Source organism: Sapajus apella, unplaced genomic scaffold (genome assembly GCF_009761245.1).
Source record: "Sapajus apella isolate SASKATOON/1434 unplaced genomic scaffold, GSC_monkey_1.0 scaffold15, whole genome shotgun sequence".
Taxonomy (NCBI): Eukaryota; Metazoa; Chordata; class Mammalia; order Primates; family Cebidae; genus Sapajus; species Sapajus apella.
In genome coordinates this window covers 32,326,737-32,347,913 of record NW_022436955.1, presented here as the reverse complement: position 1 = coordinate 32,347,913, position 21,177 = coordinate 32,326,737, and the positions used below count along the sequence as shown (strand labels likewise).

The 21,177-nt window shown below is 58.6% G+C and overlaps 1 protein-coding gene and 2 long non-coding RNA genes across 8 annotated transcripts in view; 2 read left to right on the top strand and 1 right to left on the bottom strand.

Moving 5' to 3' along the window:
- The window catches only part of ACSF3 (acyl-CoA synthetase family member 3), a 57,979-nt gene extending 49,613 nt beyond the window's left edge, over positions 1–8,366 (bottom strand). For 3 of the 6 annotated variants that reach the window (XR_004270672.1, XM_032284705.1, XM_032284704.1), the window contains exons 1-2: positions 8,260–8,364; positions 1,149–1,852 (exon numbers count right to left, since the gene is read on the bottom strand). Coding sequence is in view for 4 of the 6 variants with exons in the window: in XM_032284705.1 (XP_032140596.1) it covers positions 1,149–1,814 (666 nt within the window). In the remaining 2 variants the exon portion in view is untranslated. Of the gene's footprint in view, positions 1–1,148; positions 1,853–8,259 lie in introns of those variants that run through there. The other 3 variants (XM_032284706.1, XM_032284703.1, XM_032284707.1) reach the window with 3 other exon arrangements.
- A 1,270-nt stretch (positions 8,367–9,636) lies between these two features.
- LOC116555775 lies at positions 9,637–11,749 on the top strand. The gene is made up of 2 exons (XR_004270670.1): positions 9,637–10,915; positions 11,038–11,749. It is a non-coding gene; the product is annotated as an uncharacterized LOC116555775 (long non-coding RNA).
- Positions 11,750–12,278: 529 nt separating this feature from the next.
- On the top strand, positions 12,279–13,403 carry LOC116555776. The gene is made up of 2 exons (XR_004270671.1): positions 12,279–12,503; positions 13,038–13,403. It is a non-coding gene; the product is annotated as an uncharacterized LOC116555776 (long non-coding RNA).
- The last annotated feature ends 7,774 nt before the right edge of the window (positions 13,404–21,177 follow it).

Sequence of the window (21,177 nt, the reverse complement as noted above, 5' to 3'; positions counted from 1 at the left end):
CAGACCCGGGCTCAGGGACAGGAGCTCTGGGTCCCCCAGCTGAGGAAGGGGGAGGCTGTGGCCCGCAGCAGCACACACAGACCCCGGCTCAGGGCTGGGAGCTCTGGGTCCCCCAGCTGAGGAAGGGGGAGGCTGTGGCCCGCAGCAGCACACAGACCCGGGCTTAGGGCCAGGAGCTCTGGGTCCCCCAGCTGGCTCTTTGCTGCTCCCCTCTTAAGCCTCTCAAGATGACGAAGAAACCAGAGCAGATCTGCTGGGTCACTCACTGACTCTGGGGAGGGAGGACAGTGCCATACCCAGCTGGGGGCTTTAGGGAATTTAGAAGGTGGTGCAGTGGCTCTGTAAACACCAGGCAGATGGAGCCATGACCCAGCAGCGCCATCCCCAGTTCCGCCCCTGCGCAGGCCTGACACTCAGAGACCTAGCGCCGTTCAGACTGGAATCTAGACTCCCAGGCCAACCACTGGCTCAGCCAAAGCACTGCCCACACAGAGCTCTGCCGATTCGTGAACTGTCGTCACCTGTGTGCTCACGGCGCCTGTGTCAAGCCACGACTCCATAGGGTCCACTTCCTACCCTCCCTGTCGTGGTTCCGAGCTCTCATTTTTACTTTATTGCTTCAATTGCATGACAGACTCTATGACACACCCAGATACTTTTGGAAGAAAGCAGAACACAAGGGACAGGTAAGTGACTTGGCTCTAGAGTTCTGTGAAGATGTGACTGAGACCACCACAGGACACAGAAATGAGTGAGACATGGGTGTATGTGGGGTCCTCACCACGCATCTGAGCACATGGCTACCTCTGAAAAGTCCCTCTGCATCACAGGCAGCGAGGAGTCTCTCTGACCTCATGGCACATGGTCCGGGTGGGGTCAGTAGCAGCCCCTCAATCCCTCTACACCGGAAGGTGTCGCGCCTGCCTGCGCCTTTGCGCTTGGCCACTCCCAGAGCCATCCTGCGCAGCCAGTGAGGCCGGCGGCCACACTCTGCGGGCTGTGTCTGGGCACCTTACACAGATATGCAGGATGGTGACAACCATGAATAACTCTACAGAAAAGCGAAGGAAAAGAAGAGCTTCTGGCCAGGAGTCCACCCAGAGCACTGCACTGTGACGGGTGCCACGGTGGCACAGGGTGGCACTCACCACAGCCCTGAGGTTGCGGTGCGTGCTCAGCACGCCCTTGGGCCTCCCTGTGGTCCCGCTGGTGTAGATGATCATGGCGCCCTGGTCTCTCCACTCCTGCTCCGGGACCGGCCCCTCTGCCACTTCCTCTGCTGCTCCACTGTAGACAGCTGGTGTGAGAGGCAGCAGCGGGACCCCCAGCTTCTGGACCACTGGGCTCAGGAGCTCCAGGTACTCCTGGCCGGCAAGGACCACCGAGCTCTGGGAGTCGCAGATGATGTACTCCAGCTGGGCCGCAGGGTGCTTCCTGTAGAGGGGGACCGCCACGCCGCCGCTCATCCACGAGGCCCACTGGGCCACAACGTAGGAGGCGTCGTTAGCACACAGGAAGGACACCCTCTCCTGGCGGAGGCCCCCGCCAACACACCCGCGGAGCCTGCAGATCTCCCAGGACAGGCGAAGGCTGCGGGAATAAAGTTCTGCGTACGTGTGGTGGCCGTGCTGGTCAACCAGGGCGGTTCTGTCCCCAAAGCCCAGGGCGCGGGTGAACACCGGGGCAGTCCCGTCTGAGGGGGCCACGGGGGCTGTGTGCAGAAGGCCACTTCCTCTGTGTCCTGCAGGAGCCAGACGGCACGAGGCCAAGGCACAGGCCAGGCGCCGGAAGGTCAGCTCCACGGGGCGCGGCATTATCCTGACAGGCGACCCGATGGCCTTCTGGGGGCGACCTGGAGAAAGGCAAGGCACAGCATGTGAGTGCCCAACTGGCCATCTAAACCTGGCCAAGGCAGGATGTAAACACCTCCCCAGGCCCCAGCCAGGTACGCCTGCTGTACCTGCTGTCACAAGGCAGCGCACAGGACGGCGTCCAGCCTTCTTGCCCAGGCCCACGCCGCTGGAATGCCCACGCCCAGGCCCACGCCGCTGGAACGTACACGCCCAGCATCTCAGCTTTCTATCTAGCTTCATTAGTTTAAGGATACCCACATCACGCAAGATTCTAAACAATGAAATAAACTAGGTAAAACCAAGGAGAAGCATATAAAGTTTCATACCTGAAGGTACATCTGAATGACAGTTTTTAGAATCCTGAGCCTGGAAAACCCCGAGTGAGAGGAGGAAGTGTGAACAGCTCACCTGGGCCCTCCCCACGACAGGTGTGGCCGGGAGACCCAGACCCCGGGGCTTCTCTCACGCACTTCCCACACAGGTGTGAAAGTAGAAATGTGGTGAGGTGGCCAAGGCTGGTTTCTTTTATTTTTAGGATACGGGGTCTTGGTGTGTCACCCAGGCTGGAGTGTAATAGCACAATCATGGCTCCCTGCAGCCTTGACTTCCTGGGCTCAAGCAGTCCGCCAGCCTCAGCCTCCTGAGTAGCTGGAACCACAGGCGCGGGACACCACACTCAGCATTTTTTTTTTGGTAGAGACAAGGTCAGCTGTGTTGCCCAGGCTGACCCAAAGTCCTGGGGTGCAGTGAGCAGGTGAGGGCCATGCTTTTTTCCTTCTTTTCTCTCTCTCTCTCTTTCCTGAGATGGAGTCTTACCCGCTCTGTCTGTCTGTCTGTCTGTCTGTCTGAGACGGGGCCTTGCTCTGTCACATAGGCTACAGTGTAATAGTGTCATCTGGGCTCACTGCAACTTCCGCCTCCTGGGTTCACGTGATTCTCCCACCTCAGCCTCTCGAATAGCTGGGATTACAGGTGTGCACTACCACATCCGGCTAATTTTTGCATTGTTGGTAGAGACGGGGGGGGGTCTGCCACGTTGACCAGACTGGTCTCCAACTCCTGACCTCTGGTGATCTACCCACCTCAGCCTCCCAAAGCGTTGGGATTACAGGGGTGAGCCGCTGCACCTAGCCAAGCCGAGCTTTAAATCAGGCAGTCCACAGGGCTAGAGAATGCATTTTTGGTTCAACTACAATTCTTCCCTCTCCCCACAAAAACTTAACGAATAAATAACAAATAAATCCTCAAGGAGCAAGAGTGCCCTGGGAGGGGCCGTGGCAGGCCCGCTTTGTGCTAGAATTCCTTGTTCAGAGAAAAGAGACCGAGAACAGGCCATAGCACCTCTGCCTGTGGGCTCACTGCTTGTGGCACGTGGGGGCTGGCATCCCGCCACCAGAGGACACCGCCTGGAACACGGACCCAGGACACGAACACAGGCCAGGGGCAGAGTCCCCGCATCCCAGAGCGAGGCCACAGGGCGGCACTTTCCATGAGCCTCCTGCCTCCTTGGACTTTATGACTGACGCTTCGCTCTACTCGCAAGGGCACAAGAGTCGGCTTTCTCAGGCTCTTTACAGCCAGAGCTGACAGTGTCCTTCCCAGCACTGACACCACCTGCTGAGGCAAACAGCCGCTCACCACGGGTTTCAGCCCCTAAATTCACATCTCCTTCAGGACCCCCGCGGTCCCTGCCTCAGCCTCTGAAGTAAGAAGAGGCTGGTCTGCCTCCCTTCCTGGGGAAGCACCCTCTGGCTCTGCTACTACTAGGTGCTCAGGGGCCCTCAGTCTGACAGTGTCCTGGGCCTGGGGGAGGCACCCACTGGGCACTCAGGAGCCCTCGGTCTGACGGCGTCCTGGGCCTGGGGGAGGCACCCACTCGGCACTCAGGAGCCCTCAGTCTGACGGCGTCCTGGGCCTGGGGGAGGCACCCACTGGGCACTCAGGAGCCCTCGGTCTGACGGCGTCCTGGGCCTGGGGGAGGCACCCACTGGGCACTCAGGAGCCCTCGGTCTGACAGCGTCCTGGGCCTGGGGGAGGCACCCACTGGGCACTGAGGAGCCCTCGGTCTGACGGCATCCTGGGCCCAGGGCTGAAGCACTGTCCAGTCGCCCACTTGGTTCCTGGGGACTCTGAACAGCATGATTTTGACAATGATGTTTCCATCTAATACACACATATTAGGTTAGGTTTCATCTCAGAATTTTGCATTCAACACTGTGTTCAGTAAACAAGGCCACCACTTATTCACACACAGGAAAACAAAGGAGGCCAAGTTCAAGGTCACTCGCTCCTGAGCCAGAGAGAGGAGCCCAGGGGAGCTCCCAGTTCACAGGAGCAGTGGGCACAGCTGCTTCAGCAGGGGCAGGGGCACAGCGAGGTGGAGGCACTGACACTGCCCATCCTCCTAGGGCGGCCACCGCGCCCGGCGCTGGAACCTGGAAGGCCGGCGTGAACACCTGCCAGTGGGCATCTGAGCGGAGGTCCCAGGCCCCGCGTCTCACACTTCCCACGGGCGTAACACTCAACACTCCATGGGAAGGGAAACATGTTCCTTTCCAAACTCAAGACATTCTAAGGGAAAGCAGCAAGCCTCGTCTCCCGACAAAAGGCAGCAGTGCCCCCACGACCGTCTCCTCTGCAACAGGCGCTTCCTGCACAGCCATGCCCCCTCTGCGGGATCTGTTTCCCACGCCCAGCGGGCTCTCTCTCCAGCACATCTCTTTCATTAACTTGCTAGGGGAAAGTTACCATGTTGCTGTTTGTGGTTTGCACTAAAGTTCTGTTTTCTGATCTTAGTTTGAAACCATACACAACGCTTTGTCGTTTAACAAAACAAATTCCACAACAATAAAAACGGTCAGAACCAAAGTATCTTTCGTGCTTGATACCCTCAACTACTGGTCTTGGTTTTGCTTGTTTGATTGGGGTGTCTGGTTTCTCCGCTAGCCTGGCTCTTAGTGAAGCCTCCTGTCCCGGCCAGCAGAGAGATCCCCTACCTCTGACCAAGGCAGGAGGAAAAGCAGCCCCACAGGGCCCTGAACCTCAGCACAGCTCCGGGGGTTGCCTGGACGTCCTGAGCGAGGATTCTCTGAATTCTACCCAACGGTCAGCCCTACAGGCCACATCACCTCCTGACATGGGCACCATGCTCTGCCCTCCACAGCTGCTTAGAGTCAGGGCCACGGCTGGTCCGCCCACCCCTCTGGACTCTACCATAGAGAAACCCAGATATTGACATGAAAATAACGAGGCTTGACCAGAGACGAGACACGAGATTGGCACGTGGGCTGTGCCAGCTTCAGAAGGCCGTAAACCAGAGCAGCCCGCACTTCCTCCTCACTTCCAACCAATTCCGCACTGCTTTACAGGTGCAGGGCACAGCAACATGAAAGATCCCCACACGGAAACCGAGCGGGGCTGGGTGTTTCTGGGTTGGAGTCCCGCTGCTGACAGCCACAGGGCGTGTCTGGAGCTCGTGCTGCAGGGCACAGGGCTTTCTGGGGTGCTCCGGAGCACAGCACTCGGGCAGCCAGCAACACGGTGGAAACAGACGGTGCCTGTCATCGTCTGTGACTGTCCCTCAACATGACAGCAGCACAGCAAAGGTAGAGGATGGCTTTCGTCTAACCAAAGCTGCTGCTCAGAAGAGGTTTCTGCAGACCACAAAGAACCGAGTTCTCACAAAGCGAGTTCAGGCTCACGCTGTACACACAGTGAGCACACACAGTACACACTACCAGGGCACTGCCCCCTTTTGGCATTTCTACAAATTCCTGGGTCACCCTGCAGGGCAAGGCCGTGGAAGAGTAAGACTGGATTCCCCACAAAACCCAGAGCTTGGTGGAGCCGGTGATGCTGGCGTGCGCAGCCTGGCTGGGCAAACTCAAAGTGCAGGCCAAGCAGAAACTGCTGCTCTCCTGGGTAGAGTCCAGAGCCCTGCACGTGGTGGGCACTCTAGCCACCCTCCCCTGGGAGGTGACAGATGTGAGTGGCCCTGTGTGAGATGGCCCCAGCTCCCACAGAGCCCACGTGCTGTGAGGAGAGGCCATAGGCAGGAGGGATGGAGGGGATTGGGGGGAGGCTTCCCATGGAGGGTGAGAAGGGGCCGCCGAGCCAGCGTCTGCTGGGGGCATGGGAGTCCTGGCACCCACAGCTGCGCTCACTCAGGGTGTCTAGGGCACAGATGCTGAGAAGTGACATTGCTGGGTCATCTTTAATTTTGAGAAACACTGACAAAGTCCCCTCCAAAGAGGTGCTGATTTATTCTCCCACCAAGCATGTGAGAGATGGAAACAGCCCCATCAAACCAGCTTTGAAGGTCCTCAGGCTTGAGACCATGGAGCACTCAACCACGATTCTTTTGAGCACAGAGGTTGAATCCTCAAGGTTATCAGGTCAGAGCCCTGCTTTGAATAAGCACACAGACTCTGCTCAGGGCAGATGGCCATGCATGGTCTTCCTGAACACCTCCCGGTCCAGAGCTCAGAGCCGGGCGCCGGGTCGCAGCAGAGCTCAGAGCCGGGCGCCGGGTCGCAGCAGAGCTCAGAGCAGGGCGCCGGGTCGCAGCAGAGCTCAGAGCAGGGCGCCGGGTCGCAGCAGAGCTCAGAGCAGGGCGCCGGGTTGCAGCAGAGCTGAGTTGCCACAGACTTCGACTTGAATGGCCGCTCCCTTTGCCCCAGTTTTCTCACTGGTCTTGCCTTTGCTTCCCACCAATAAGATGGGACAGTCACTAGACCTGCCTCACAGGGTCACGTGAGAATAAACAAACGCTCTGGCACAGGCCAGGCCAGGCAGAAGACAAAGGGCCGCCCTGCTGGGCGTGCTCCCCACACAGCCTCACAACAAAAATCCCTTGATCAGAACGACACTGGCATTCAAATGAAGGGGCTGTTTCAAAATGAGTAAACTGGCACCTGACCTGTTCACACCCACACCTGACCCACCCGCCCCTTCCAGGCCTTGTGTTTGAAGTGGACGCCAGCACTTCCTCCTGTCTGCTGCCCTGACGGGGCTGTAGGGCAGAAGAGGTTGTGCTGGGCCGGCAGGGCGGGGTGCGTTTCAGCATGACACCGGGTTTGAGGGGCTGTTTTCAAAATCACACTTTTAAGTAACAGACATTCACATTGCATTCATGAGCAGTGCACTCAAATCAAGAAAACCAACAAGGAAAAACATACTTGAAACCCATATACATTTTAGGAAGAAAAACACTGTTTTAAAAATGCCATCTGGAAAGCTGGCGCTTACATCTATCCCAAACACACAGTTTCATTCGCTGTTTCTGCCTGCCTTGAGAAGGTTCACAGCCAAAGGGGCCAGAGCAAGGGAAGCCTCATCTTATGTCCCCAACACATGCAGACGGAGCACTAGCCGGGGCCATGCGTCACGCTACGATCAGGTCACTCCTTTGCTATAAGGCTCCGGGGTGCCCATGCTCCACCGCCAGCGACACCTGTGCTCCTGGGTCCAGCATGTGAACCTCTCCCAGGCTGAGAAAGCAACACGACGCCCCAAACACAATTTGTGTTCCCATCTCTAAACTCGTTCCCTTCTCGGCAAATTCCTAATCATTCTTCCAAACCTAGTTCAAATGACACCTCTTATTTTTCAATTTCATTTTTTTATTGAGACAGTGTCTTGCTCTGCCGCCCAGCAATGGTGCTGTCACGGAGCATGGCAGCCTCGGGTTCCTGGGCTCAAGCGCTCCTGCCGCCTCGGCCTCCTGAGTAGCTGGAACTGCAGGTGTACGCCACCACGCCCGGCTAATGTTTGCATTTTTTTGGAGAGACACGGCTCTCCCTGTGCTGCCCAGGCTGGTCTTGAACTCCTGACCGCAAGTGATCCTCCGGCCTCTCCCGCCCAAAGCGCTGGGACTCCCGGCACGAGCCGCTGCGCCCAGCCTGCCTCGTCACCTCCCGGCCGCAGCGGGCCTCGCCCTTCCGAAGCCCTCCCTCTCCGCGGGGAGCGGCGGCGGCTGCGCCTTCTCAACGTCCCGCGCGCGTGGCCGCCGTCCGCTCAGGCGCCGGGCCCGCCCTGAACCCGCACCCCACGCGCGGCCAGGCGCACGCAGCGACCGCGGGGGCGGGAGGACCGCGAGGGCGACTTCCGCGGGCCCAAGAAGCGGAAGTGAATCTCTCTGGACCCGGCCCGCCACGACTCGTCCGAGGACGCCTGAACACGGGCCCCGCCGGCCGCACAGCTTCTCCCCGCCCCCCGCCCCCGCTCCCCACGGGGCGCCCGCGGCTCGGCGGCCCCGGAAGCCCGACGCCCGGCTCCAGGCGGATCGCCGGGAAGCGGCTGCGCCACGGCGCCAGCCCAGCGGCGGCCGGGGACGGGCCCGGAACCGCCCCCGAGAGCTCTGCGCCCCGCCGGCCCGCCGCGGCCCCGTGGGCCCTGCCGCCCGCACCTACGACACGGCCGCGCGGCCGGGGCGCGGGGTCCGCCTCGCCCGAGCGCTTCCTCTCCGCCGCCGCGCGCGCGCCAGGGTCGGACCGGAACCGCTTCCGGCGCCCAACGGCTTCCCCGGCGCGGCGCGTCCGTTGCCCAAGCGCGTCCCCCCCGGCTCGGCGCCGCGGTGGCGGGTTCCGGGCGCGCGCGTTCCCCCTCCGGTCCCGCCTGTCCCGCCGCGGCTGGGTCGGGGCCGCGGGCGTCTCGCGAGCCGTGGCCGAGGCAGGCGTCTTGGTCTCCGGGCGCTACCCAGGGGCTGCCCCGATCAGAACGGCGCGCGGGGCCGCTCCGAACGCGGCTTGCTGGGCCTCGCCCTGTCCTCCCGGAAGGGGCTGCCTGGGCCTTGGGGCCGGGCGGGGGCTCCGGCGGAGCCTCGCTGTGCCGCCCGACCGGGCGCAATGGCGCCGCCTGGGCTCGCTGCAGCCTCCGCCCCCGGGTTCAAGCGATTCTCCCGCCCCGGCCTCCGCAGTGGCGACTCCAGGCGCGCCAAGGCCTGTTTCTCCTCCGTGGGTTTAAAGGACGGCGTTCGGGCGCGGCGGCTCACGCCTGTGATCCAGCACTGTGGGAGGCCCAGGCGGGCGGATCACGAGGTCAGGGGTTCGAGACCAGCCTGACCAACGTGGTGAAACGCCGTCTCTACTAAAAATACCAAAAAAAAAAGGAAAAATTGCCAGGCGGTGGCGGGCGCCTGTAATCCCAGCTACTCAGGAGGCTGAAGCAGGAGAATCGCTTGAACCCGGGAGGCAGAGGTGGCAGTGAGCTGAGATCGTGCCACTGCACTCCAGCCTGGGTGACAGAGCAAGACTCCGTCTCAAAAACAACAACAACAAACGGACCCCGTCTGAGAATCTCTTCTGGAAGGAACTTGGGAACCAGGATACAGATATGAAGCTAGACTGTTTGTTGGGTGGACAGTGGCGGAAAACATTTAAAGCCAGACACAAAGTCCAGTTGGCTGAAATGTAGGGTTTTTTCCCCCTAAAATAAATACAAATAACACAAAGACATGTACTGGCGAACAGTAGTACAAATTATCTGCAGAACCTGCGGGGCGCAGTGGCTCACACCTGTAATCCCAACACTGTGGGAGGCTGAGGCAAGCACATCACTGAGGTCAGGATTCGAGACCAGCCTGTCCAACATGGCAAAGCCCTGTCTCCCCTAAAAACACAAAAATTAGCCTGGCACGGTGGTGGGTGCCTATGATTCCAGCTACTCAGGAGGCTGAGGCAGGAAAATCACTTGAACCCAGGAGGTGGAGGTTGCAGTGAGCGAGGTTGCACCATTGCACTCCAGCCTGGGGGACAGAGGGAGACTGTCTTTAAATAAATAAATATCAGCAGAGTCTTGCGCGTGTTCTGTTGTTAGTGTGTTATTTTCCAGGCCCATCTTCCTTTCTGCTGATGATTGTTAGGCAGCAGCTGTGTCCTTGGGAAGCTCGGGAAAGGGCACTTCAGGAGCCTGAGGCTGGTTTTCCTGGTAGGATGGAGCTGGATCTGGGGACGTTTATAAGAGCATGAGGGGAAAACCCAAACTTCTAGTGCCCTGCTTGCCACCCTGCTAGGTATTACACAGAAAAGGAGAGTCCAGGCCTCTGCCACTGGGACAGGCTCGAGCTGGGGTCAGAGTTCCATCTCCTTCCAGGGCTCGGCAGGCTGCATGGTGTTTCCAGTGCGGGGACTCATGAGGGGAAGGGACGGGAAGAAGAGTGCGGAGGGCGTCTAACATCGGGATTATGCCACCTCCGGCCCCAGGACGTGTGTGAGCAAATTTCTGTCCCCACAGCCACTTCTGGTTTCCTGGGAAGTTGAAGAACTCAGTGGGGGTCACACCTGGAGACAGGACATGGTCAGGGTGACAGCTCCTGCAGTCCTTGGCCATGGCTCTGTAAAGGTGGCCATCAGGGGAGCGTGCAGTCTCCGAGAAATGACCAGTCCTCCAGTAGGCAGGGGTCCCATCGTGCCTTGGCTCCGCCAGCATCCTAGCAGCAGGTGGGCAGCAGGAGCAGTCAGGAATGACCAGACGCTGGAGGACAGCCTCTAGCTGGAGAGCTGTAGTCTAAAACAACAAGCAGAACAGCCGCAGGCAGCCAGGCTGTGCAGAGGGAAGAGCCTCCAAACGACCCCGTTAACACCCTCAAGGGTAACAAGGGACGCGACAGCTCCCATGAGTCCAGGACCAGATGCCCCGAGAAAGAGCATCCCAGTAACACAAAGGGGTGCTAGGAGGATCAGAATACAACAGCCTGGGTAAAAACCCTAAGGGAAGGGCTAAAGGACGTCTCCCAGAAAAAGAACAGAAAAACCAAGAGATGAAAAACAGGAAAGATGAAAACGTCAGCAGGCTGGGGCAGGCGTCCAGTGTGCAAAACGTGGTGGCTTCAAGCAGGCGAGCAGAGGGAACCGAGGGAAGCAGCTGTGGGTAAACTTGCGACGTTAGCGGAACGGGGGGCCACAGAGCACCCAGCACTGGGAACGAAAGTGGCCGCACCGACCGAGGCGACCACGTGGACACAGTTCAGAACTCAGGGACAGGGATGGCCCAGAGCCCCACCTGGCATCTCAGCGGAACACCCCAGAGACATCAGACCCCAGTGTGGCCCCACAGAAGCTCAGGTCTGTCCCGCGGCAGCACCCCCTCCCACTTCACACCTCACCCTCCATCCTGGGGTCAGTCGATGGCTCCCTGCTCCTCCCACCCCAGCTCCAGTCCTACTGACTTCTGCAAAGTCTCACAGAAGCTGACAGTACCCCCAGCTCTGCTGTGACCACCCAGACCAGGAGGGCCTTGTTCTCACCTGGATTCCTAAGAGGCCCAACACAGTGGCTGGTGCCGCCCCATCAAAGCTGAGTCGGATCCTGCTCAGAACCCACCGGGGGCCCTGCCGAAGCCCTGGCTGTGGCCACCCGGCCCATGAGTCCCGCCCTCTTCCCCCCCAGCCTTCTTTCCTGCCACTCCGGGAATCCTGGCCTGGCAGGCAGGGGCAGGCCACGCCCAGGAAGAGAGCGGACAGAGAGTCCCGTGTGTTTACCATGTTGAGAGGAGACCTGAAAGGTGAAAGCAGAGTTAGGGATAGATGGCAAATACTTAAAAACTAATCAAGAAAAAATAAGGCAGAGACCAAATGCTGGGAACACAGGAGAAAGTTTGCCAGCGAGGGCCACGTGATCATGCTTCTCTAGGAGGCTCAGTTTCCCGTAACATTTACAAAGTGCTAGAACATCAGCATCTGTAGTGTAGCCATCAGCACGCAGATGTGCCACTGATCGAACTGAGTTTACCGTGGACTATGGGAGGGACGTGGGTGGAAGGTGTGGGGTGTGGCCTGGGCGGGCCTGGCAGGAGGCCACGCAGACCTCCAGGGATCCCCATGGGGTAAACACCAGGATTCGGAATGAAGGTGCACCTCTGGTGAGCAGGAAGGGGAGGGTAGTTCTTTAAACTGTGTGGATATAGTACAGATGAGAACACAAGTTAAACCACACTATGGAATAGTTTTTAAAGGGGGAAGAGGAAAGGAAACACTTAGGTGACCACGTGAACTCGGCTCCTCTCAGTTGGATTCTTGCCCTGTTTCTTAAACAAACCAAGAGGATTCCTGGAAGTCACCTTCCAGCAGGCGGACAGCCAGGTCTTCAGACGCCGGTGCCAGGGCCCCTCTGTGCGGTGCCCTAGAGCTGGGCATGGAGGGCAGTGAGCCGAGGGACTGCGGCGCAAAGGATCACTGTGCCGTTTTACAAACAAGGAAACTGAGAAGTCATGTCCCATGTCCATGCCTGCATACCTAGAAAGTGGCCGAGCTGGGATTTGAACCCAGAATTTGGTATCCGTCCCCCCGCCCCCTCCCCCCTCTTTGCGTCACCGTGAGACTCCATGAACAAACGACACCTCCCTCTGCTGAGAACCAAACTTTTCCACACAACACCAGACACACAGCTTCCTAAAGAACGAGTGAACTGCAAAGGCCGGATCCTGGAGGATGTTTACGGCAGCCCCGAGTCAGCAAACAGCCCGGGCACCCTGCTGCAGGCCTAGTGCCTTAGGAGAGGCCGAACCTCGAGAGCTTCTGCAGCCGTCAACGGTGACACCAAACGGCAGCGTGGGGACTGTGCGTGGCGGTCTGATGTTGAACGAGAACCTGAAATTCACACATCAGAACACGACATTCTCTGTCACTGGGATCCCCAACTCTACGGAAAGAAGGTCTGCAGGACGGCGTGGAGGGGGTGCAGCTGCCTCCGAAGAGAGCGCCTGCCTGGCTTCCCACAGCCTGTGGATGGCCCACGCAGCCTGTGGACGGCCCACGCAGCCTGTGTGCTCCAGGGGCTGGGGCCTCCTGGCCTTGGCTTGGTGGGAAGCTGGACCCCACGTGAAAGGGCGCTGAGCTAGGGAGGCCTGTGTCCCGGGAAAGCAAGCACTCGCTGCTCTGGGGGCGCTCTGAGGCCCCTCTTGCCTGTTCTGTGAGCTTGGGATCTGACCCTCAGAGGAGAGGTGCCCTGGGGAGGGGTCTTGAGTGGGTCACCCCCAAATGGGTGAGATGCTGTGTGTCCTGGCCCCGAGGCTCAGCCCGCTCCTGCTTCCAGCACAGCGCTGTCTGTGCGCCTCCTCCCGGATGCCCTCCCCTGCAAGCATGAGTGGGTAGTAAGCACTCCCACCTCGGGGTGTGGGGGGAGTCGGGAGCCAGGCACTGAGCTGTGGGTGGACAGTAACTGCTACTCTTTCCCGTCTTCATTCTAGCATCTCCAGCGCCAGCTCCTCAAGCAGAGGCCTCCGAGCAGATGCTCAGGGAACGCGTGTTTCTCTGGTGAGCAGACAGTGTCTGCAGCCGCTGCAGCCCCTGAAGAGGCGCGGGTTCCAGGAGCTGGCCACGCCTCCCTGCTGACAATGTGGGCATCACTCAGCCTGCCTGAGGTGCCCATCCTCCCCAGCCTTTCCCCGAGGAATCCTCCCAGCTGGATACCCCTGGAAAGTGGCAGAGGCCAGGGGGGAATCACGACCCCTCTCCTGGGTCCCATTCACACCTCCGGCTTAATGAGCGTGAACTGCTGGTGGCATCTGGGTCACGCCTTTTCAGTTGATTAAAGCAAAGCACAGATCTGGCTGACTATGTTTGCTCACAAAGGTGCTTCTCATGGTCCTTCCCCTGCAGGCTCTGGCGTGGGGCTAACCCTCAGTGGCGGTGACAGTAGGACGGGATCCCACTGGAAGCACCTAGGTGGGATTTGCTCATCGGTGGCCACTTGAGGAGGAGGACCAAGGCCCCGCGATGGGGCCAGGCAAGTCTAGGCTGACCGTGCCTGCGGCTGCTGGCCTGCAGGATGACCCCGGAGGACCCTGCCTCCTGGTGTGTCCCACAGTGAATGGGGTGGCCCTGTGTCAGCAACAGGAGGCCGAGGGGATGGCTGTGTGTGACTGGGGTGGGCAGCTCAGCTTCCTCCTTGCTGCCACTTGTATCACACACTCAGGGAGGTCACTCAAGTGAGGCTGCAGCCCACAGCACTGTGGGGGACCCTGAGCCACAGCCACCAGCATAGCCGCTCTGGAATCCAGACTTAGAGAAGCCGTAAGATAACAAATCTTCATTGTTCTAAGCCACTAAGTTTCGGGGTGATTTGAAGACAGCAATAGAGAACGAATACAAGGTCTCAGCCGGTTAGTAGCTGTGTGATACCAGGAAACCAATCTCTCTGAGCCTCGGTTCCTCTCCTGAAGATGAGAGGGCCAGAGCCAATGGATGTTACAAAAATGAAATACCGGCTGGGCGTGATGGTGCATGCCTGTGATCCCAGCACTTCAGAGGCTAAGGTGGGCAGATCACTTGAGCCCAGGAGTTTGAGACCAGCCTGGCCAACATCATGAGATCCCATCTCTACAAAAAGCACAAAAAAATTAGCCAGGCAAGATGGTGTGAGCCTGTAGTCCCAGCGACTCAGGAGGCTGAGGTGGGAGGATCACTTGAGCCTGGTGGGGGTGGAGGCTGCGGTGAGCTGTGTTTGCACCACTGCACTCCAGCCTGGGTGACAGAGTGAGACCCTATCTCAAAAAGAATTAAATAAGGTGTTTCAGCTAACATTCCCAGGACAGTGCCCGGACTGGAGAAAACGTTCAGTAAATATTTATTTATTTATGCTTGAGACGGAGTCTCGCTCTGTCACTCTGGGTGGAGTGCAGTGGCGCGATCTCAGCTCACTGCAAACTTCACCTTCCAGGTTCAAGCGATTCTCCTGCCTCGGCCTCCCGGGTAGCTGGGATTACAGGTGTCTGCCACCACACCCAGCTAATTTTTGTATTTTTAGTAGAAATGGGGTTTCACCATGTTAGCCAGGCTGCTCTCAATAAATAGTCATCATCGCTATCATAAAACGTCTGTATGGCAAAGTGGGAAGAGTTCAGGATGATCTCAGTTCAGCCAGGTGGGCTCAGGAACGCTTTGTGGGAAAAGCCACATTTGAGTTGGCTCTTGAAGGAGAACCAGGATTTGGACCTGGGGTGACGGGAGGAGCAGTGTGCTCAGAGACAAGGCAGCGTGGACAAAGGTGTGGCGGCTGCAAGGCCTGGGGTGCAGTGGCGCAGTCGCAGCTCGCTGCAGTGAGGCTTGCTGAGGGCGGCATGTGCTCTGCAGGAGCTGGGGCCCGAACGTGCAATGGGTGGTCAGCTGTGCGGGTGAAGGGTTCAAACCAGGAGGTGCTGGGTCAAGCGGTCTAGAATCTAGACTGAGGGAGCTCGGGAGCCTCCAGAGGGTTCTCAGTCAGCTGTGGGAGGCTGGGGCAGGGAGCTAGCTTGGAAGGAGTGGCACCACGTGGCAAGGCCATTCTGATTTTTGTGGGTTACCTGGCCCGTGGTAGGCACGCAGGGGCTGCCGGAGGTATGGATAAACAGGAGTCTCCTGACCCTCGGACGTTGTCACTGGCGTATCAGCTCACGGGTTCTGGCAGGACCAGATACGGCAGAGGCTGACTCACACTAGAAGAGCCGTAGGCAGAGACGCTGCTGCGTGGGACCCACATATTCCACAGGTTCCACTGCGGTCTGTGCAGCCAAGCACCCCCACCCCCACTCCCCTTCCCGGCCTCTGGCCACCATCATTCTCCTCTCCATCTCCGTGAGCTCCCTTGTTTTGGAGCTCCCACTGTGAGCCGAATGACTTCCACATCTGTGAGAGGGCCCTGTGGCCCCATGAGAACAGTGGCTCTGGGCCACAGGGAGCCACTGCAGGTTGTAGAGCAGAGCTGGAGACAAGGACGTGGCTCATGAAGATGCCGACCTGGAGGCAGAGGGCATCGGGCGCTGGTGGGGCTGTGCAGAGCCAGGATGATGGCTCTGACCGAGGAGCTGGCCTGGCAGATGGGGGTGGGCGAGAGACTGATGGGCAGCCACAGGACCCATGAGTGGTAGCAGACGGGCTGAGCAGAAGCAGGTCCCCACTGCTTAGAGCCTCCCAGTGGAGGAGACGTAAGAAAAGAAAGGTCAGCAGTGGGCAGAGAGAGCGAGGGGCCAGCAGGAGGGCAGCGTGTACCCTCTGGAGACCAGGCTCTGCCCATCCAGCCACTCAAAGTCTTGGGCAGGGAGCACGCCTTTCAGTGTCCAGGCTCCAGCTGTGAAAATAAGTGGGGTCCCACTGAAGCCGCCTAGCTCCAGGAGCTCATGCCAAGGTCCCTGAGCACTGACCATGTCCACGCCTCACCATGCGGCTCCACTGACCACACCCACAGCTCACCCCCAAGGCCCCCCTGACCATGTCCACACTTCACGCGTGTGGCACATGACCACACCCACAGCTCACCCTCATGGCCCATATCCACTGACCACGTCCACGCCTCACCCCCAAGGCCCACGTCCACTGACCACACCCACTCCTCACCCCCAAGGCCCACTTCCACTGACCAAGTCCATGCTCCACCCCCAAGGCCCCACTGACCACATCCGTGCCTTGTTCGTGTGGCCACTCTGACTATGTCTGTGCCCCATGGGACCAGAAAACAGCTGCTGATCCCCCAAAGCCCAGAGCAGCTCCCTGTGGCTTCGTTTTCCCTCAGCTCCAGGAGGCTCTATCCGGAGCAGTCGTCCCTGCGCAGGAGGCCACCCTCCCACCTGCTCCGCCACTGTCCTTATTTTGGGCAATTTCATTTTGAAACTTTCTTTAAATTATTACAAGTAATAGACTCACTGTAAAGAAGACATGAAAAAAACAAATACACATAAACCGCAAGTCCCCCAAATGCCCAGAATGCTTGCCTGGCCCCAGCTGTGCTCCCTGACATGTGTGTGCATGTACATGGGTGTGGTGTGTGTCTGTGCAGGTCACAGGTATGCGTACATGTGTACATGTGTGTGGTGGGTCTCTGCAGGTCACAGGTGTTTGTGTGTACATGTGTGTGGCATTTGTCTGTGCAGGTCACAGGTGTGTGTGTACATGTGTATGGCACGTGTCTGTGCAGGTCACGGGTGTTGGTGTGTACATGTGCTTGGCAGGTCATGGGTGTTTGCATGTGCCTATACATGTGCATGGTGCATTCTGTGCAGGTCATGGGTGTTCATGTGTGTGTACGTGTGTGGTGCGTGTCTGTGCAGGTCACGGGTGTTTGTGTGTGCGTGTACATGTGCGTGGGCGTGTCTGTGCAGGTCACGGGTGTTTGTGTGTGCGTGTTCATGTGCGTGGGTGTGTCTGTGCAGGTCACGGGTGTTTGTGCGTGTACATGTGTGTGGGCGTGTCTGTGCAGGTCACGGGTGTTTGTGTGTACGTGTACATGTGCGTGGGCGTGTCTGTGCAGGTCACGGGTGTTTGTGTGTGCGTGTACATGTGCGTGGCCGTGTCTGCAGGTCACGGGTGTGTGTGCGTGTACATGTGCGTGAGCGTGTCTGTGCAGGTCACAGGTGTTCACGTATGTCTTTGCACTCCTTTCCACCCCTGCCCCTGCCTTTACTGCCTAAGGCCCCTGTCCTGGGGACAGGAATTTTGGTATTTGACCTGGAAGCGTTTGCCCCACCTGGTTTTGGAGAGTTCTGGGCCAGGCCTGTCTGCCGGAGCCTCTGGAGGGCCTGACCTTCGCACACACACCCAGAGCCTGGGCCACGGGCGCCGAGGCCGACCTCCCTCCTGGAAGGCGACATCAACAAGGCTGACTGTTGGGGCCACACACTGAACATGGGCATGATGGGGGCCAGCCCAGAAGGACGGAACACCGGGCACAGGCCTGCGGTGACCCCAGACCCTGACATGACGTGTCTTCCCCACAAGGAAGAGACACACAGGCCTCGCTGGGCGGAGCTGTCCAAGTGCCACACACGTGTCCCGGCAGCTGATGCTGGCTTGGCACAGGTTGGCTCCCAGGGTCTGGCTTCCACCTGTGGAACAGCGGGGGCAGCTGCCAGCTCTGCAAAGCTGCCGGGGAGGCCTGGCTGCCGCCTTCTGCGATCTGCGGTGGGGACGCATTTCCTGGAGCCCAGAAACCTTTCCAGATCCTCCCTCCTCCCGCCACGCTCCTCCTCAGGCCCTCCCTCCTCCTTCCACCCTCTCCAGCAGCCCGGAGCCCCACAGGGTCCTCTCCCCGCTCAGTGCCCGGCCTGAGACACCACCCCATCAGAGCAGGGGCCTCTTCCCATGACTTGTGCCAAAGTGGGGCAGACAGAGTGTCGTCTGGCGGTGCATGCGCCAAGGTCCTGTTGGCCGCACGGTTCCCAGGGGCTCCAAGCCTCCATTTTGCCCACAGAGAGTGAGCCGGCTGCTGCTGCCAGTGGGAGGAGCCCTGAGTTTCTGAGAAACCCAGAGGCAAGAGGCCCACGTCTGAGCTGCCACAGCTCCCGAGGGAGAAAACGCTGGGACACGATGAGGCCCCACGTGAGCCAAGGAAGGCCTGGCCTGATACGGCAAACACGTGGAGTTCCCGTGGAGTTGCGCTGTATTCCAGCAGACGGCCCACCAGCGGGAGGAAGTGACAGCAGCCCCTCTGCACTGGGCCCCGTTCCTCTTCCCGGGTATCCTGGGGCTTGCACAGGTCTCACTGTGCCAGCATCACCTCTGTCTCCGCAGCGGGCTGGAGGAGGGGCACGGGAAGCTTGCCGCCTGTCTAGGTACAGTGGGAGCATTTTAGGAGCTGGAGTTTAGGGCCGGGAGGAGTCCAGATTTGGGGGAGTTTGGGGAGTAAGGTGGATTCATTCATCCACTCTGCCCCTCCAAAAATAGGGATGCATGGGATGAGAATGAAGATGAAAATGGGGGCAGGACCACAGGTGGGCAGGCCCTGAAGCCATCGGCGCGTTCTCAGGGTGCAGCGCCCACGGGTCCGGCAGGAGCCACCCCCAGCGCAGGCTGCCTTTCCACAGGCCCAGGTGCCCGGGCTGGAAGCCGCCGAGGGGGACGAAGCCCATCAGGCGCAGTGACTTGAAGCCCTGGAAATAAAACTGGACAGCTTTTTAAAAATAACATAAAACATAAAAATAGCATAAAACATAACAGAAATAAACAGAACATAAAAATTAAAATGACACAAAAATAACGTAAGATGACACTAAGGAGGAGAAAAAGCATACAGCCGCCTCACGTCCGTGGGGTACGTTCCCAGACCCCGGGCGCCTGAGCCCCGCGTACCCTGCGTGGTTTTGGTCTGGCAGCACAGGCCGCTCCTGAAGGACTGCTGGGTGCGGGGCGCCCACAGCGTGGATCCCCTGACAGATGGAGTAACCCACCCCGGGAGGTGTCAGAGTTCATCAAGCCATGCACAATTTAAAACTTATGAATCATTTAGGTTTAGAATTTTCCATTCAATGTTTCTGGAGCTCTGTTGACCATGGCTGACACTGTGGAAAGGGAAGCCCTGGGCCAGGCACAGTGGCTCATGACGGTCATCCCAGCGCTGTGGAGGTGGGGAATCACCTGAGGTCAGAAGTTCAAAACGCGTCTGACCAACATGGTGAAACTCTGTACTAAAAATAAGAAAAAAATTGGCTGGGTGTTGTGGTGCATGCCTGTAGTCTCAGCTACTCAGGAGGCTGAGGCAGGAGAATCACTTCAACGTGGGAGGTGGAGGTTGCAGTGAGCCAAGACTGTGCCACGGTACTCCAGCCTGGGCAACACAGCAAGACCCCAGTTCAAAAAGAGAGGGGGGGGGAGGGAGGGAGAGAGGGGGAGGGAGAGAGAGAGGGGGAGGGGGGCAGGGAGAGAGAGAAAGGGAGAGAGAGAGTGAGAGGGAGAGGGAGGGAGGGAGGGAGAGAGAGAGAGAGAAAACCCTGGCTAAGCGGGGATGTCTATATGTTCCTTTTTCTTTTTCAGACCTTCATGTCCTTGGAGCCTCCCTTCCTGACCACCTTGGCTTCGTTGCTCACCCTCTGGGCTCACCTTGCTGTGGGGTAACCAGGAGAGGCTGGGGGCAGGTGCCAGCCTTCAGGAGGGGCTGTACCTTCTCTGTCCCGGGATCAGGACACTCACAGAGCTTCTTTGTTCAGCAGGCACTGGTCATGCCTTCTCGGCACTGACATGAGGTGCATTTGTGCACTCAGTGCCCTGGGCTGGACATCGTGAGGGCAGGTGCCTGGCAGCAGAAATGAGGCCTCTAGGGCTGGTTGTGACATCCTCCCCTGCACCTCCAGCCGCCTGCCTGGGAGGAGGGGCTGGCCTGGGTCTGTGATGCTCACCCAGCAGCTCTGCAGGGACATGGGGCTCAGAAAATGCAGAAGTGTCCCCTGCCCTGCCCAGGAATAGAATTGGCTGAGGCATTCCACCTGCAGCCTGGTCCACACATGACAGGTCCACACATGACAGGTCCAGATGTCACAGGTCCACAAGTGACAGGTCCACACATGACAGGTCACCCTCTGGGTGACAGGTCCACACGTGGCAGGTCCATACATGACTGGTCTACACACGACTGGTGTATCTTTGACTGGTCCTTGACATGACAGGTCCACACACTACTGTCCACATGTAACAGGTCCACACATGACAAGTCCACACATGACAGATCCACGTGACAGGCCCACACATGACTGATCCACACACAACAGGTCCACCTGTGACAGGTCCAGACATGACAGGTCCACACGTAACAGGTCCACACATGACAGGTCCACACATGACTGGTCCACACACTATAGGTCCACACATGACGGGCCTACATGACCGATCCACACGTGACAGGTCCACACACCACAGGTCCACATGTGACAGAGCCACACACGACAGGTCCACACGTGACACGTCCACACATGACTGGTGCATACATGACACCATATGGCTGTGTCAGTTCCAGCCCCCAGTGGAATTTCGCTGACTGTGCTGACTTCCATGGCCGTGGCACCCGCTTCCTGCAATGTGGCTGCAGTGTGGATTCCTGCACACACACCACTCAGGAAAGGCAGCAACAGGGTGTTGTGAGCACACAGTGTCTGTCTTGGGAAGAAAAACATAGGTTTCCTGGGAGTGAAAAAGTCGGGTGTAGTTATTTCCCACGTGTGCCATGACAAAGCACCACACGTGGAAACGGTGGACTTGGAAATGGTGCCACCATTCTCCGAAGCAGCAACTCTCACACCTGCTGGTATCCTGCAACTCCGTTCAGTCCCAACACCACCCATGTGACCATTCTCAGTGTGTTACACCCTCACTGAACAGGAGCCAGAGACCATGAAGGAGGAGCCAACATATGCAGGGTATGCCCACGAGAAGAACCACGTGAGGGGCCGGGCACGTCGGCCCACGCCTGTAATCCCAGCACGTAGGGAGGCTGAGGCAGGTGGATTACTTGAGCCAAGGAGTTTGAGACCAGCCTGGGTTGGTCCAGCTCGACACCCTGTTCTTCAACAAACATTTAAAAATGAGCTGGGCATGGTGGTGCACACTGTGGCTCCAGCTACTCAGAAGGCTGAGGTGGGAGGATTGCTT